At 51.6% G+C, this 13,602-nt stretch overlaps 1 protein-coding gene across 1 annotated transcript; it reads right to left on the reverse strand.

Moving 5' to 3' along the window:
• Positions 1-1,407: 1,407 nt before the first annotated feature.
• Positions 1,408-2,247, reverse strand: OLIG1 (oligodendrocyte transcription factor 1). Its single transcript, XM_060100172.1, has one exon. It carries the CDS (start codon positions 2,218-2,220, stop codon positions 1,408-1,410), a length of 813 nt encoding a protein of 270 aa, XP_059956155.1. The 5' UTR covers positions 2,221-2,247.
• Positions 2,248-13,602: the final 11,355 nt, after the last annotated feature.

Genomic DNA, 13,602 nt, shown 5'->3' on the forward strand with positions numbered 1-13,602 from the left:
ATTACCCTTCATCCTGAGGTTCTGGATCCACCAGGGCACCTTACACTTTTATTAACAAACAAATCAGGCGGAAAATATAAGGTTTTTACACGTTTATTTTGTTGATTCTTCACAGCGCAACGAAACAAAGTTAGAGAAAAAAATAAAATGCCAGTTAAATTCGGCTACTACCAACAACCAAAAACCTTAAACATAAAATCCAAAGCAAGCTTCTGAAAGATCATAAAATCATCTTGGGTGGAGTAATTTGTTAACGTCTGTAACAAATCAATGTACTGATAGTTCTTCAATCGCACAGAGGCCAGATGACCCGCCCCACGCGCTGGTCCAAGACCCCGCACGTGAAGGGACAGCGCAGAAAACGCCATCCCGCCGTCGCCACCGCAGCGGGGCCCCTCCGAGCAGCCTGCTGTGTGAGGCTCCCGGTCCCCCTCCGTGTCTTTTAACGAGGCAGAACGTTAATTAGACATCGTGCTTTCTGACAGGACGGCAACGGCGAAACGCATTGTTACCTAATTTTTTAGGACACCGGGAACCCCTTCTGCGGGGGAAAGGTGGTTGTTTTTAAGCAAGCTCAAATGTTGGTTACGCTACCTTTGGGGAAGGGGGAACAAAACGATGAATCTTGAGTTCTAAACTGCCCTTCTAAGAAGACCCCAGAATTTCAAAGCGAATAATCGCAACAAAACACACGGTTATGCGATTATCAAAAGCACTGTAATCGTCGGGGTACGAAAGCGGACTTCCCAACCCAGCACACCCATCGACCCGGGAATTGTCAGCGCCCCCTCCCTTGGCACCGCGATGCCAAACGTCCAGCCGCAGAGGGTCGGTCCGTCTGCTACGCCCGAGACCTTCTGCACCGACTAAGTGGTCTCTCTCGGCTTTCTGGGGTCGGGCAGCCTCCTCTAACAGGGGCTGTTTGCTGGGAACAAGGGCGCCTATGACCTCTCTGGCCGAGGAGAAGAAAACACCGCCACTTCTCCCCCGCCCCCGCCCTCCGAGAGCAGCCTCTCCCCTCGGGCCTGGCCTGCCGCCGCACCCTGGGCTAGCCTGGCGCCCGGAAGTCCACATCACCCCCTGCGAAGCGCACGACTCCAGGAGCCGGGAGAGACAAGCGCTGGGTGACAGTGGCAGTGAGAATGCGCACTTGCTGCGCAAAGCAGCTGGAATCCGCCCAGAACCCCAAACAGCCCCGACGCTCTATCGAACATCCGCTCGGGTCACTTTAATTTCCCCGGGGTGGGGGCGGGGAGGGGACGCCCAACAGTCCCTTTCTCTGGGCGAGAAAGTTCGAAATGCCCTCTTTGCTCGGCCCTGCTCTCGCGGGGCGCAGGGCGCGGGGAGGCGCAGAAGCTGGGCGGCGGGAGGCCAGGCCGAGGTCGCGCCCCGGGCCCGGGCCAGCCCTCACTTGGAGAACTGCGCCTGCACCGCGGCCAGGCCCAGGCCTGCCGGGACGAGGTGCGGGAACTTGCAGACGGCGCAGGTGCAAAGGCCGGGGCTGCCCGCGCCGCCGCCCGGGCCGCCGCCGGGGAGCGCGAACTGGCCGCACGGCGGCTCATCGAGCGCCAGCGACAGGTACTTGGCCGGGCGCAGCGCGTCGGGCGGCCCCACGGCGCCGGGCGCCAGCAGCACCGAGCCCGGAGCTGCGGCGAGCAGAGGCAGGCCGGCCAGCAGCAGGCGCGGTGCAGCGGGTCCCGCACCCTCGCCGAGCGCGCGGCGCAGCTCCTGCAGCGAACTGCCCAGCAGCAGGATGTAGTTGCGGGCGAGCAGCAGCGTGGCGATCTTGGAGAGCTTGCGGCCCGGTGCACCCTGGCAGTGCGCCGCCGAGTAGGGCAGGATGACCTCGCGCAGCGCGTCCATGGCCAGGTTCAGGTCCTGCATGCGCTTCCGCTCTCGGCTGTTGATCTTGCGCCGCAGCTGCTGTTGCTGCTCCTCCTTGGCGTCTGCCCGGGAGCCGCCGCCCGCGTGCGCGCCCGGCCCGGATCCCGTGCCCGGCGGCTCGGCGGGAGCCTCCGGCTTCTCGCGCGCCGCCTTGGGGAGAAGGGGGGCCGTCGTGGAGGAGGAGGAGGAAGTGGCGGAAGAGGAGGAGGAGGGCGGCTGCCGGTAGCCCACGAGCTCATAGAGGGAGGCCCCGAGCTGCACGTCTCCCGGCCGCTGTGGCCGCAGCATGGTCGCAGGGGCCACGTTCACGCGCGCCTGGGAAACCGCATAATACATCTGGGGGACGGTGGGGAGGGCCGAAGCGCCCTTCAGGAACGCCCCGGGGTGGACCTTTCAGCAGGCCGCCCCTCCCCGCAGACCTGCGCGCGGGGAGCGGATGGCAGGGCAGTAGCCCGCGCCCAACCCCTTTAAACCCGGCTTGGGAACCTGAGGGGTCGCGGGCTGCTGGGCGCAGCCAATGGGGGCGCGAGGTCCGGCGCAGGCGCGTGCTCATTGGCCACCCGCTCCTCAGGCCGGCGCGGAGGTACCGCTGGCACCGCTTAAGGACTTTATTGTGAGCGCCCCATGGAGAATCACAGGACAGGCCGCCGGGAGGGAGGGAAGGAGGGAGGGACGCGCCTTTTCGGGTGGAGTGCGGCTGTTCTTGGAGGACTGGTGGCATGGTGAGGCTAAAACTCCTGTGCCTACCTCCTTCTGCCCTCTGCCTCTACTTTTTGGGATACATATGCATATTGGTTTGTTTTAAATTGTGGTCAAATACGCATAACTTAATGTACCATCTTAACCGTTTATTAGTGTACAGTTCAGTAGTGTTAAGTGCATTGTTGTGCATCCAATCCGCAGAACTCTTCATCTTGCAAAACTAAAACTGTCCCTCATTAAACAATTCCCCATCCTCCCTGCTACTCCTGGCAACCATTATTCTTCAATGAATCCGGCTACTCTAGGTGCCTCATATAAGTGGAATCATATTGTATTTATCTTCTAGTGGCCAGCTTCTTTCGTTTAGCATAATGTCCTCAATGTTCATTTATGCTTTAGCATGTGTCAGGATTTTGTTTCTTTTTAAGGCTGAATAATATTCCATTATATGTATATACCTCGTTTTGTTTATCCAGGTCTCTATAGATGGACACTTGGTTTGCTTCCACCTTTTGGCCATTGTGAATAATGCCGCTGTGAGCATGGTTGTAACAGGTTTTTTTAAAATACGTGATTTCCTGCGAGGTTTGAGAACTAAATTTCTGGGCTCAAGGACCAGTAGCATTAGAATGGTTACTCCCAGCCTCTCCCTCTTCCCTCTCTCTGATTAAAAGGTCTTTAAGGACCAAGGAGCTCTGGGGGTGGGATTTCTTTCCTTCCCCAAAGAGACACGTATTCATTCTGTCAGCGACTCGACTCTTGCTTAAGTAAAAACTCACGTAGAAATTGGCCTTTTAGCGGGAAAAAACAACAACAACAACAACAAAATCCAAAAACAACAACCCACCCACACACTCATATCTGTTCGGGGTGGAACTGAACTTTTCTCTTCCCCAAATAAAGTAGAGATTACTCAGTGACCCTGGAAGTCTTCTATCCCAACACCAGGGCATACTATTGCAGCTTGTCATTATCCCTTGGCCAAATGGCATGGGAAAGAGAACCTTTTGGCATCTGAACCTCTACCATCCAATACAGTAGCCACCAGCTACCTGTGCCTGTTAAAATTTAATTATTTACAATAAAATCAAGTTATAAGTTTCGTTCCTTGGTTGCACCAGCCTTGCTTCAAGTGCTTAGTAGTGGCTATAGTGGCCATCTATCAGACAGCACGGAGACCATTTCATCATCACAGAGAGTTCTACTGGACAGTGCTGACGTTGACAGTAACTTAAAGAAAATGAGCTTCTCTACCACAGTCCCCTTTGGTGTAAGAAGAGGGAGGCTGTTGAAGGGCCTCTCATAATGAGGACTGATTTCAGCTCTCAGAGCCCACTGGCCATGCTTGCTGATTTCAGGGCTGCTTTGTTCCGTTTTCTTCCACCAACATTCTCCCCATAGACTCACTCTGATCTCTGCTTCTGACCTCCAGCTTTGCCTGTAACATCCTGCCCAGGACTCAGGTTCAGCTCCAACATAACTTTCTTCTCAGAGTCTTGGTGATTCCTCATCTTCTTCCTCTCATCACGCTCGGGAGACCATTGATATCATTTTTCCCATAGCGTAGATGGTGTTATGTGGAGGACATCTCTGCGTTGGGTTGTGATTGTTTTGAGGGCGGGAATCATTTGTTCATTTCTTCATCCTCCCAAAGCTTTAAAACGACTGTGTGTCCCGCGGGTGTCTAAGAATTGCTGTGAAATCTCTACTAGCTCACAGATTCATCCCTGAAATGTACAAACTCCCAACAGTGCTTTAATCCAAGAGGTTCCCCTAGGTTTCATAGAGAGGGAAGGGGCCTGGTAGGACCCCCTAGCAGGCTGGGGGACTCACTTAGGGAGAGAGGAAGAGACCTCAGCAGGAAGGACCTAAGTCTCCAAGCAGAACTGTAAGGGGCAGGAAGGAGAGACACCAAGGAAATCACCTTGAAAGTTTCCTTCAAGTTTTAAGACCTCACTAATCATTCCCTCTTTCGTTAAAGCATCCTGTTTCCCAAAGCATTTCAACAGACACTTGCATCTGATTTTCACGGGAACCGTATGAGCTGGGCATTTAAAAAAACCCCTGGGCTTCCCTGGTGGCGCAGTGGTTGAGAGTCCGCCTGCCGATGCAGGGGACACGTGTTCGTGCCTCGGTCCGGGAAGATCCCACATGCCGCGGAGCGGCTAGGCCCGTGAGCCATGGCGGCTGAGCCTGCGCGTCCAGAGCCTGTGCTCCGCAAGGGGAGAGACCACAACAGTGAGAGGCCCGCGTACCACAAAAAAACAAAAACAAAAACAAAAAACCCTGCCATAGGTGGTGAAACTGAGGCTCCCAGAGGGTGGTGGGTTTCTGGGGTTGATAATGTGCCTTCAGACAGGACAGGCAGAGCTGCCCCATGGGTGGCCAGCTTCCAGAATTCTCTCCAGCTGGACCAGGCCTCCAGGAAGCTGAGGAGGGGGCCACGATGGGGATGGTTGGGGATGGGGTGAAAGGATGGATGGAGGGAGCAGCCTATGCCAAGCCAGTACTGGGGAGTTGATGGGTTTCAGGCATGTCCTAGAAGAGGTGGCTCCCAGGATCCAACCTCCATGAATCCTGCACAGCCCCCTCTGGCAAAGCTCGTCCTCACCCTGAGGACCCCTCTGTCCTGTAGCTGAGGTGCCAGATTGGGGTAGACCCCGGACACCTCACCCTCTGGCTTCCTCCTCCTTCCACATCCAAGGTGGTGTTCCCGGGGGCCTTCCTCTGCCAGCAGGAAGGGGAAGTGAAAGAGAAAGACAAAAGCTCGACCTGGGACAGTGGCCTAAACATCCCCCTCCATAGGCAGGGGTGCCCCGGGAATCAGAGATGGAAACACACACGTTGCTCTTCCCTCCAGAAGTGCCCCTCTTTACTGGAGGTGTCCCTGATGTTTCTCTTTAGCCCTTAACCTACCCAAATCTCTGTCTAGGGGAAGGAGAACTCCCTTCCCCAGCCCAGGACACTGTCAGTAAGACACTCTGGTCAGTGTGTGTTAAAGTGCTCTCGGGTGAGCCCCAGAAGAGGGCTCCAGGTGGCCGTGTGGGCCCAGCATGGGCACAGGATTTGGCGCCTGTTGATGCTGGTGACTTGGATGCCCCTTCTGCTGGACCGGAGCTCCAGCGGCATGCAAAGTGTGACAGCTGGCAAGGGCCAGCAAGCCATTATAGCCCCTGGCAGGGGCCCCGTGGGCCGGCTCAAGGGGGACAGCTGCCGTGGCCTCCCACGTACAGGACATTCTTGGGGAGAAACTTGCATCCACCATAACAACCACTCTTGTCTCTGCCTAAAGGGGTTGTGTGTGTGTGTGTGTGTGTTAGTGACTCCTTTCACCCCAAGGAGGTAGGTGTGTCAGGCTTCCTTTTTCTTTCATAGAAACCTAAAACCTCTCCTGCCTGTTCCCCCAACCCTGCCGCCCACCCCTGCTTTGGATGGAGAAGCTGGAACTGTTGCAGTGACAGACAATGGGGCCCCGATGCCTTGGTGAGTGTACAGCACCATCCACCCCCTCCGTAAGAACAGACAGGCTGCAAAGCCCCCTGTTGTCCCTGAAGAGACTGTCTTCTTGCAGAAAGCCAGCTAAGTGTAAAAGGTCATCTTGGCTAAAATGTCCTATTGAAACTGGCTGGAGTTTAGACCTGTCCTGAAAGAACAGAGTTCACTTTGAAGCGCTGCTTTCTTCTAAGAAGAGCAAAATTCTCTGGAAAGTGTCCATTACCCAAGAGGTGTTGAAATTTACACTATCGCTAGGAGAAGTGGCCGCCCCATCTAATGTTCGCCCTATATCGGCTTCCCCCATCCCATCCACACGTAACTCTGCCTGGAACACAGAAGACGGGGAAGGAGCTGCAGAGAGAGGGGCACTGAGCTCCTTTCTGGGTAGAGGAGAGGAGTGGAGAGAGACGATGGGGAGGAGGAGGTGACTTTCCCTTTGGTAAGTGTTCCTGGGTGGAGCACAGCTCCTTAGACACATTTGGTCCTCTCTGTCACTTGGGGGCCATCTGAACAGACTCTAAGTCATAGTTCGAAACAGTTCAGATTAAATAAAGATTCCTGGGCATCCCTGGTGGCGCAGCGGTTGGGAGTTCGCCTGCCGATGCAGGGGACGCGGGTTCGTGCCCCGGTCCGGGAGGATCCCACATGCCGCGGAGCGTCTGGGCCCGTGAGCCACGACTATTGAGCCTGCGCGTCTGGAGCCTGTGCTCCGCAACGGGAGAGGCCGCGATAGTGAGAGGCCCGCGCACCGCGATGAAGAGTGGCCCCCGCTTGCCACAACTAGAGAAAGCCCTCGCACAGAAACGAAGACCCAACACAGCAAAAATAAATAAATTAATTAATAAACTCCTACCCCCAACATCTTAAAAAAATAATAATAAATTTAAAAAAATAAAAAATAAAAAAATAAAGATTCCTGCTGGGAAAATAAGAAAGAATATGCATTTTGTTCATTTTCAAAAGGGAGTGCAAGTTAATCGAGTTGTCATGCCCTGACACGGTGTTAATAGTTACTTACAATGTTATTTTAAGGCTTTGTGATTGTGACCAGTGTGGAAGGGCAAAGGCGGCACAACGCGGTGGTCTCTCTTCTGGTTAAAACACTACAGATGATCAAACCTAGTGGATGTGTTTTACACATAGTATAAGAAGTTTTATTCTATTTTATCTTACTTATTTATTTTGGCTGCACCATACAGCATGTGGGATCTTCCCCAACCAGGGATCCAACCCGCATCCCCTGCAGTAGAAGCACAGAGTCTTAACCACTGGACCACCAGGGAAGTCCTCTGTTTTCTTTTTAATAAAGGTCATTTGGACCTGATTTTAATAAAGTTTACTACTTAAAGATTATTTCTGAGTCCAGATTCATCCCATGCCACCTTTTCTGTAGAAAAAAGTTAAAAGTAAGAAAAGAAATTAGATAGCATCTGAGGATTTTTTCAGATTTCCTTTTAATAACAAAAGCTTGATTTGGCTATTGGTGACATAACTCAAGCTGATGGATAGATGCCTTCTTTTTTTTTTCTTTTTTTGAAACCCAGGGTGATGTAACAGAAACAGAAAGTTTTCACTGCTTCTGTGAGTACTAAATGCTGAAATTCTACAGGTCACCTAGAGCTCTATAACAACAGACTTTAATACCTCTCACTGTAGATCTGCAAAGAACTCTTCCTTAAAAGAAACTTCAAATAATCATTGTGAAAAGACTAGAAAAAGAGAAGTACATCTTTTTGTTTTAAAGATGAATGGAGATATTTCCTGCCACATCAAAACTTAAAATCCTATTGGCAGAATTTTAGGCAGAGAAATGGAATATAACTAACAGGGATCCTCTGAGTAAGTACGATAAGAATAACTGTGAATTAAGATACGTAGCACATGCAGCTTGGTGTCTGAAGGGTTGGTTTGGGACTGAACAAAAATATTCTCTGAGTCTCCCCAAAGTCAGTAGCTGAAGCCAAACGTCCCAAAGGCTTACGCCGACACAATGAAAAGAGACAATTTGCTTGGAAGGCTGTGGCTAATTTATAACACAATGTCCAATGTCATGGTTAGTTTTGTTGCAAAAATTTGGCAGTTTCACCCAGAGTCTCAGGCAGCCTGAAAAGATGTGAGCGATTCTGGCCACAGCATCTCCCGCTTGCTAGATGTTCCAAATGGTTCAAACAAGCCCTTTCATAGAGACGCAGGGCCAAGTGTGCTCAAAGGAATGAGGGAAACAAAGGTGGCTCTGAAGTCATTTCCCCGCACTGGGTCCAGCCATCCGGTTTCACTCTTTCCCCATTGAACGGACAGAATGCAACAGGAAGAGTGCGGATGAAAGGGAACAAACAGGCCGATGTGTTTGGGGAGAGAATGGAGAGAGGCCGGGGCACTGAGCTGCTAAACTTTCATTCTAGGTTTTCAGAAAGGAGTGAATGATGAATTATAGAAACCTGAAAGGTAATAAAATATGGGTCACTGAAGCGCTGAGGCCAAGTTCCTAAGACACCTGCAGAGACAGAAGGTTCTGGAAGTCAGTGTGGCCCCGCGGTCGCCCAGGCAGACACGCTGCCCGAGGCACAGAAGGGGACTGTTCAGAACTCACCTGTTGTTTTCCTGTTGGCTTGCAGTCCTTCTCCGTCTGCAAGAGCCAGCGGCTGGATCTGACTCCAGATTAGACCACCGAGGGGAGAAAGAAAGGCAGTGTGGAGACTTCCCAGGGTGCAGTTAAGGAGACTGGAGCTGGGAGGCCACCTCCGTTCTCTCCTGAAGGCGCTCTGACCTGGAAATATTAACTCCAGTGAAGACGATCCACGTTAAACATGCAAATCTCCTCCGCTGGAATATTCTGAGGCTCTTCTGCTCAAAGGCTCAGCCTATTTATGTCTTACAAAGAAGAGTCCTGATGCCTGGATGGTGGATAGGAGCTAGCCTGTAGCCTCCGCAAGACTCATTTGAGCCTCAGTTTCCTCATCTATAAAATGGGAATAATAGTATTTCTATCCTAGGGCTGTTATACAGATTAGAAGGAACTATGAGGAAGGTGCCTAGCCCAGAGCCTGGCACATAGTAGCTGCTTAGTAAAATGATATCAGTAGCTAATATTATTGAGTACTGACTGCATGCCAGGCACCATGGAAGGACACTTATTTTATGGTTTTCATTCAGACTGAGGTGATGTCCCAGTTAAGTGCCTGCTTTCTCTGCACCAAGGATATGGGGTTTTCTAGCCCCTTCTGTCCCTGTGCTTGCTGAGCACCAGGGATTCTCCACCCACAGGGCTCTGCTTCAGAGACACTTTCCTGAACACACTGAACCAAAATCCATCAACAACTTGCTAAAGAAGCTATATAAACAGGACCTCAGTATAATCGTACAATATATTAAGACAACTGTAGTGCAGACTTCGAGGCCAGACAACCCGGGTTTGAATCCTAGCTCCTTGTGTGACTTAGGACAAGAGATGTTACCTGTCAGTGACCCAGTTCCCTCCATCTGCAAAACAAAGATGAAAATAGAACTTAGATAGAAGTTCCGTGGAGAGGACTGGGTGAGTTGATACCCTTAAGGCGCTCTGCACAGCAGAATGTTAGCCGTTACAACTGTTTTATTTTTATTTTTTTTTTTATTTTATTTTTTTCTTTTTGCGGTATGCGGGCCTCTCACTGTTGTGGCCTCTCCCGTTGCGGAGCACAGGCTCCAGATGCGCAGGCCCAGCGGCCATGGCTCACGGGCCCAGCCGCTCCGCGGCATATGGGATCCTCCCAGACCGGGGCACGAACCCGTATCCCCTGCATCGGCAGGCGGACTCTTAACCACTGCGCCACCAGGGAGGCCCACAACTGTTTTATTAACCTCTGTCATGGACTAATTGTGTCCCTCTAAATTCACATTGAAATCCTCACCTCCAGTACCTCAGACTGTGACCTTTGGATATAGGCTCATTGCAGATGTAATTAGCTAAACTGAGGCTATTAGGGTGGGCTTTAATCCAATATGACTGATCCTTAAAAAAAAGGGGGGGGGTGAAATTTGGACACAGATATTGGCAGGAAGGATGCCAGGTGAAATGTAAGCAGAGATCTGGTGATGCTCCTACAAGCCAAGGGATGCCAGAGATTGCCAGCCAATTACCAGAAGCTGGGAGAGAAGGATGGAACAGATCCTTCTTCATGGTCCTCAGAAGGAACCAGCCCTGCTGACACCTTGATCTTGGACTTCCAGCCTCCAGAACCGGGAGGCACTACCTTTGTGCTGTTTCAGCTGCCCAGTATGTGGTACTTTGTTACAGCAGTCCGAGCAGCACCACTCCATAAAGTGGTGAGGCAGTCGGTGGGCAGGCTCTCTATATAGTCGGGCCACTGGGGCTCCAACTCAGCCTGTCACTTACAAGCTTATGAAATTGGGCAGCTTACTTAACCTCCCTGGGCCTCAGTTAATTCATCTGCAAAATGAAGCTGATAATTTTACTTACATCTACCTCACAGGTACTTTTTTAAAATTAATTTTTATTGGAGCATAGTTGATTTACAATGTTGTGTTAGTTTCAGGTGTACAGCAAAGTGACTCAGTTATACATATATCCACTCCTTTTTAGATTCTTTTCCCATATAGGCCATTACTGAATATTGAGTAGAGTTCCCTGTGCTATTTAGTAAGTTCTTATTAGTTATGTATTTTATATATAGTAATATGTATATGTCAATCCTGATCTCCCAATTCATCCCCCCTTGGTAATCATACATTTGTTTCTACATCTGTGACTCTGTTTCTGTTTTGTAAATAAGTTCATTTGTACCATTTTTTTTAGATTCCAGATATAAGTGATATCGTATGATATTTGTCTTTCTCTGTCTGACTTACTTCACTCAGTATGACAATCTCTAGATCCATCCATGTCGCTGAAAATGGCATTATTTCATCCTTTTTTATGGTTGAGTAATATTCCACTGTATATAGGTACCACGTCTTCTTTATCTGTTCATCCAGCGAGGGGCATTTAGGTTGTTTCCGTGTCTTGGCTATTGTAAATAGTGCTGCAGTCAACATTGGAGTGCATGTATCTTTTTGAATTATGGTTTTCTCCAGATATATGCCCAGGAGTGGGATTGCTGGATCATATGGTAGCTCCATACTGTTCTCCATACTGTTCTCCATAGTAGCTGTACCAATTTACATTCCCAGCAACAATGTAGGAGGGTCACAGGTACCTTTTAAAGTGAGAATTAGATGGGTGTATGGTTCACAGTAATGTTAGCTGTTCTAGACCTAGACCTAAAGATTAGCCGTTCTAAACCTCGTTTGGAGGTTTCTAGAGATAGTGGAGAATGGAGGCAGAACTCTGCCCCACGTCAGATTACCTGGAGGTCTTGCTAAGTACAGATTCTGGTTCAGTAGGTCGGGGTGGGGCCTGAGGTTCTGTATTTCTAAGAAGCTCCCAGCTGAGTTGGAGGACCACACTTCGTGTGTAGCGAGGGCCGTGATGGCCTCACCTGGTCCCATCTAGGAAAATGAAACTGATTTAAGAAGAGTGTTTTTCGAAGAGGCCCTCTTTCCTCATGCCTGTTCCTTGGCTTCTCAACTATGTTTAGAGAAAGAGCAAAGTTGGCTTTGGAGAAAAGAATGAAGAAATGACCAGCGATGCACATTGGGGAGGTGAACAGATACAGATGGCTGGACCTGAGACCTGGGGTTTTTCCAGCTCCAAGCGGGTGCGGTTGGACGGATGAGACACAGAGGGTGTGTGATTGCCTGGAACGGGGTGGGGAGAGAGAACAGGAGCCGGAACGTGGCCCAAGCCCATCCTCTGGGGCCCTTGCCCTCCACCGTTCCCTCTGCTGGAAACCTCTGCCCAGGTCTCCTCACCATTGAGTTCTCGGTGCAGATATGACCCCCTCAAGAGGCCTTCTCAGACCACCCACCCTAGTGGAGCCCCCTTCCCGCCCGTCCCACTCTCACCCCTCCCTGCTTTCTTTTCTTCGTGGTGCTTACCAGCAGCTAGAATGGCCCGGTCACTTACTTGCCCATGTATTTATACACGTCTGTTTGCTCCCACTCGAGAAGGGAGGCTGCACGGGAGTGGTGTTCTCTGCTGTATGTACCCCAGTGCCTTAAGCAGGGCTGGGCCCCTGGCTACTAGGTGTTCAGTGAATACTTGAATGAATGAGTGCAGAGGCCGAATCTAGACGGACTGGCCGAGTTCACTGAGTGCTCACTATGTGCAGAGCGCTGTGCCAGGCCCTTGAGAAAGTGCAGGCTCCCTGCCTGCTAGTAACGTGTAACCCACTTGTGGGCATGGGCTAGACACATCTGAACACCTGACTAGCAATGTCAGGTTACAGGGTACCCATGAGCTGGGAAGGAACCGGAGCTGCTGGGGCTCAGAGCACCTGCAGCACCAGGATCTTGTTAAGTGCAGCGTCTGTGTCCAGGAGCCAGGGCAGAGCCTGAGATGCTGGGATGCTTCTCTGTAGTCAGTGCCCAGGTGATGCCGACGCTGCTGGTCCGAGGATCCTGCTTTTGAGGATGGCGAGGCTTTAAGTGTTTAGAACAGGAAGCAGGACCTTACAGCCGAGGCCTCTTGGAGGAGGGTTTGGTAAGGAGGCAGACCTGGAGGACCGGGGCTTGAGAAGGGGACAGGCAGAGCTGTGGGACAGGAGGGCGGGGAACAGGCCGTGGGGGCTGGAATGGAGGATGGGAACAGGGTGAGCAAGACAAGCCAGGAGGGCGGTGGGCGGAGGAGGGGCAGATAGGGAGAACACCAGCCATAGCCGTGGTGACACACACCCTCCCTCCACAATCTTCTTTTTTTTTTTTTTTCTGTACGCGGGCCTCTCACTGTTGTGGCCTCTCCCGTTGCGGAGCACAGGCTCCGGACGCACAGGCTCAGCGGCCATGGCTCACGGGCCCAGCTGCTCCGCGGCACGTGGGATCCTCCCGGACCGGGGCATGAACCTGCGTCCCCTGCATCGGCAGGCGGACTCTCAACCACTGCGCCACCAGGGAAGCCCTCTTCACAATCTTCTATGTTTAAAGGCAGTTCGTAGAAGGACTGAGACGCCAGTATACTGCCTTCCTCTGATCTGTCAATTCGTCCAAAACATATTTTCAGAAATGTTGGAACCCAAGGTGGCCCAGCAGGGCACTGTGGAGGTGAGCGAGCAAGCTCTGTGCGGGATGCTGCCGAAGCTGCGGGCGTGCGGGCAGGTGTCCTGCACCCGTGGCCACGTGGCCGGTTCTAACCAGCTGGGAAGGCCACGTGACCTGCCCAAGGACACCCTTGCCCTTATTTTTTGTTAACCATTTTCACATTTGTCATCTCATTGAGCCTTATGGTGTCCCCATGAGGCTGGGAGGCTGGGAGGGAAGCTGCCTGTTTTGCAGGCGAGGAAACCGAGACCCAGAGAAGGTTGAGGCCAGCCTAGTCTCACTGGGTGCGGAGCTCTCACTGAGACAGGGCGGAATTCTTCTGCTTCCTTCACACAGTGCCTCCTGCCTTGATGTTCATACATGTTAACATGAGGACAGGGTTGGAGT

The sequence above is a fragment of the Mesoplodon densirostris genome, chromosome 5 (genome assembly GCF_025265405.1).
Source record: "Mesoplodon densirostris isolate mMesDen1 chromosome 5, mMesDen1 primary haplotype, whole genome shotgun sequence".
NCBI lineage: Eukaryota > Metazoa > Chordata > Mammalia > Artiodactyla > Ziphiidae > Mesoplodon > Mesoplodon densirostris.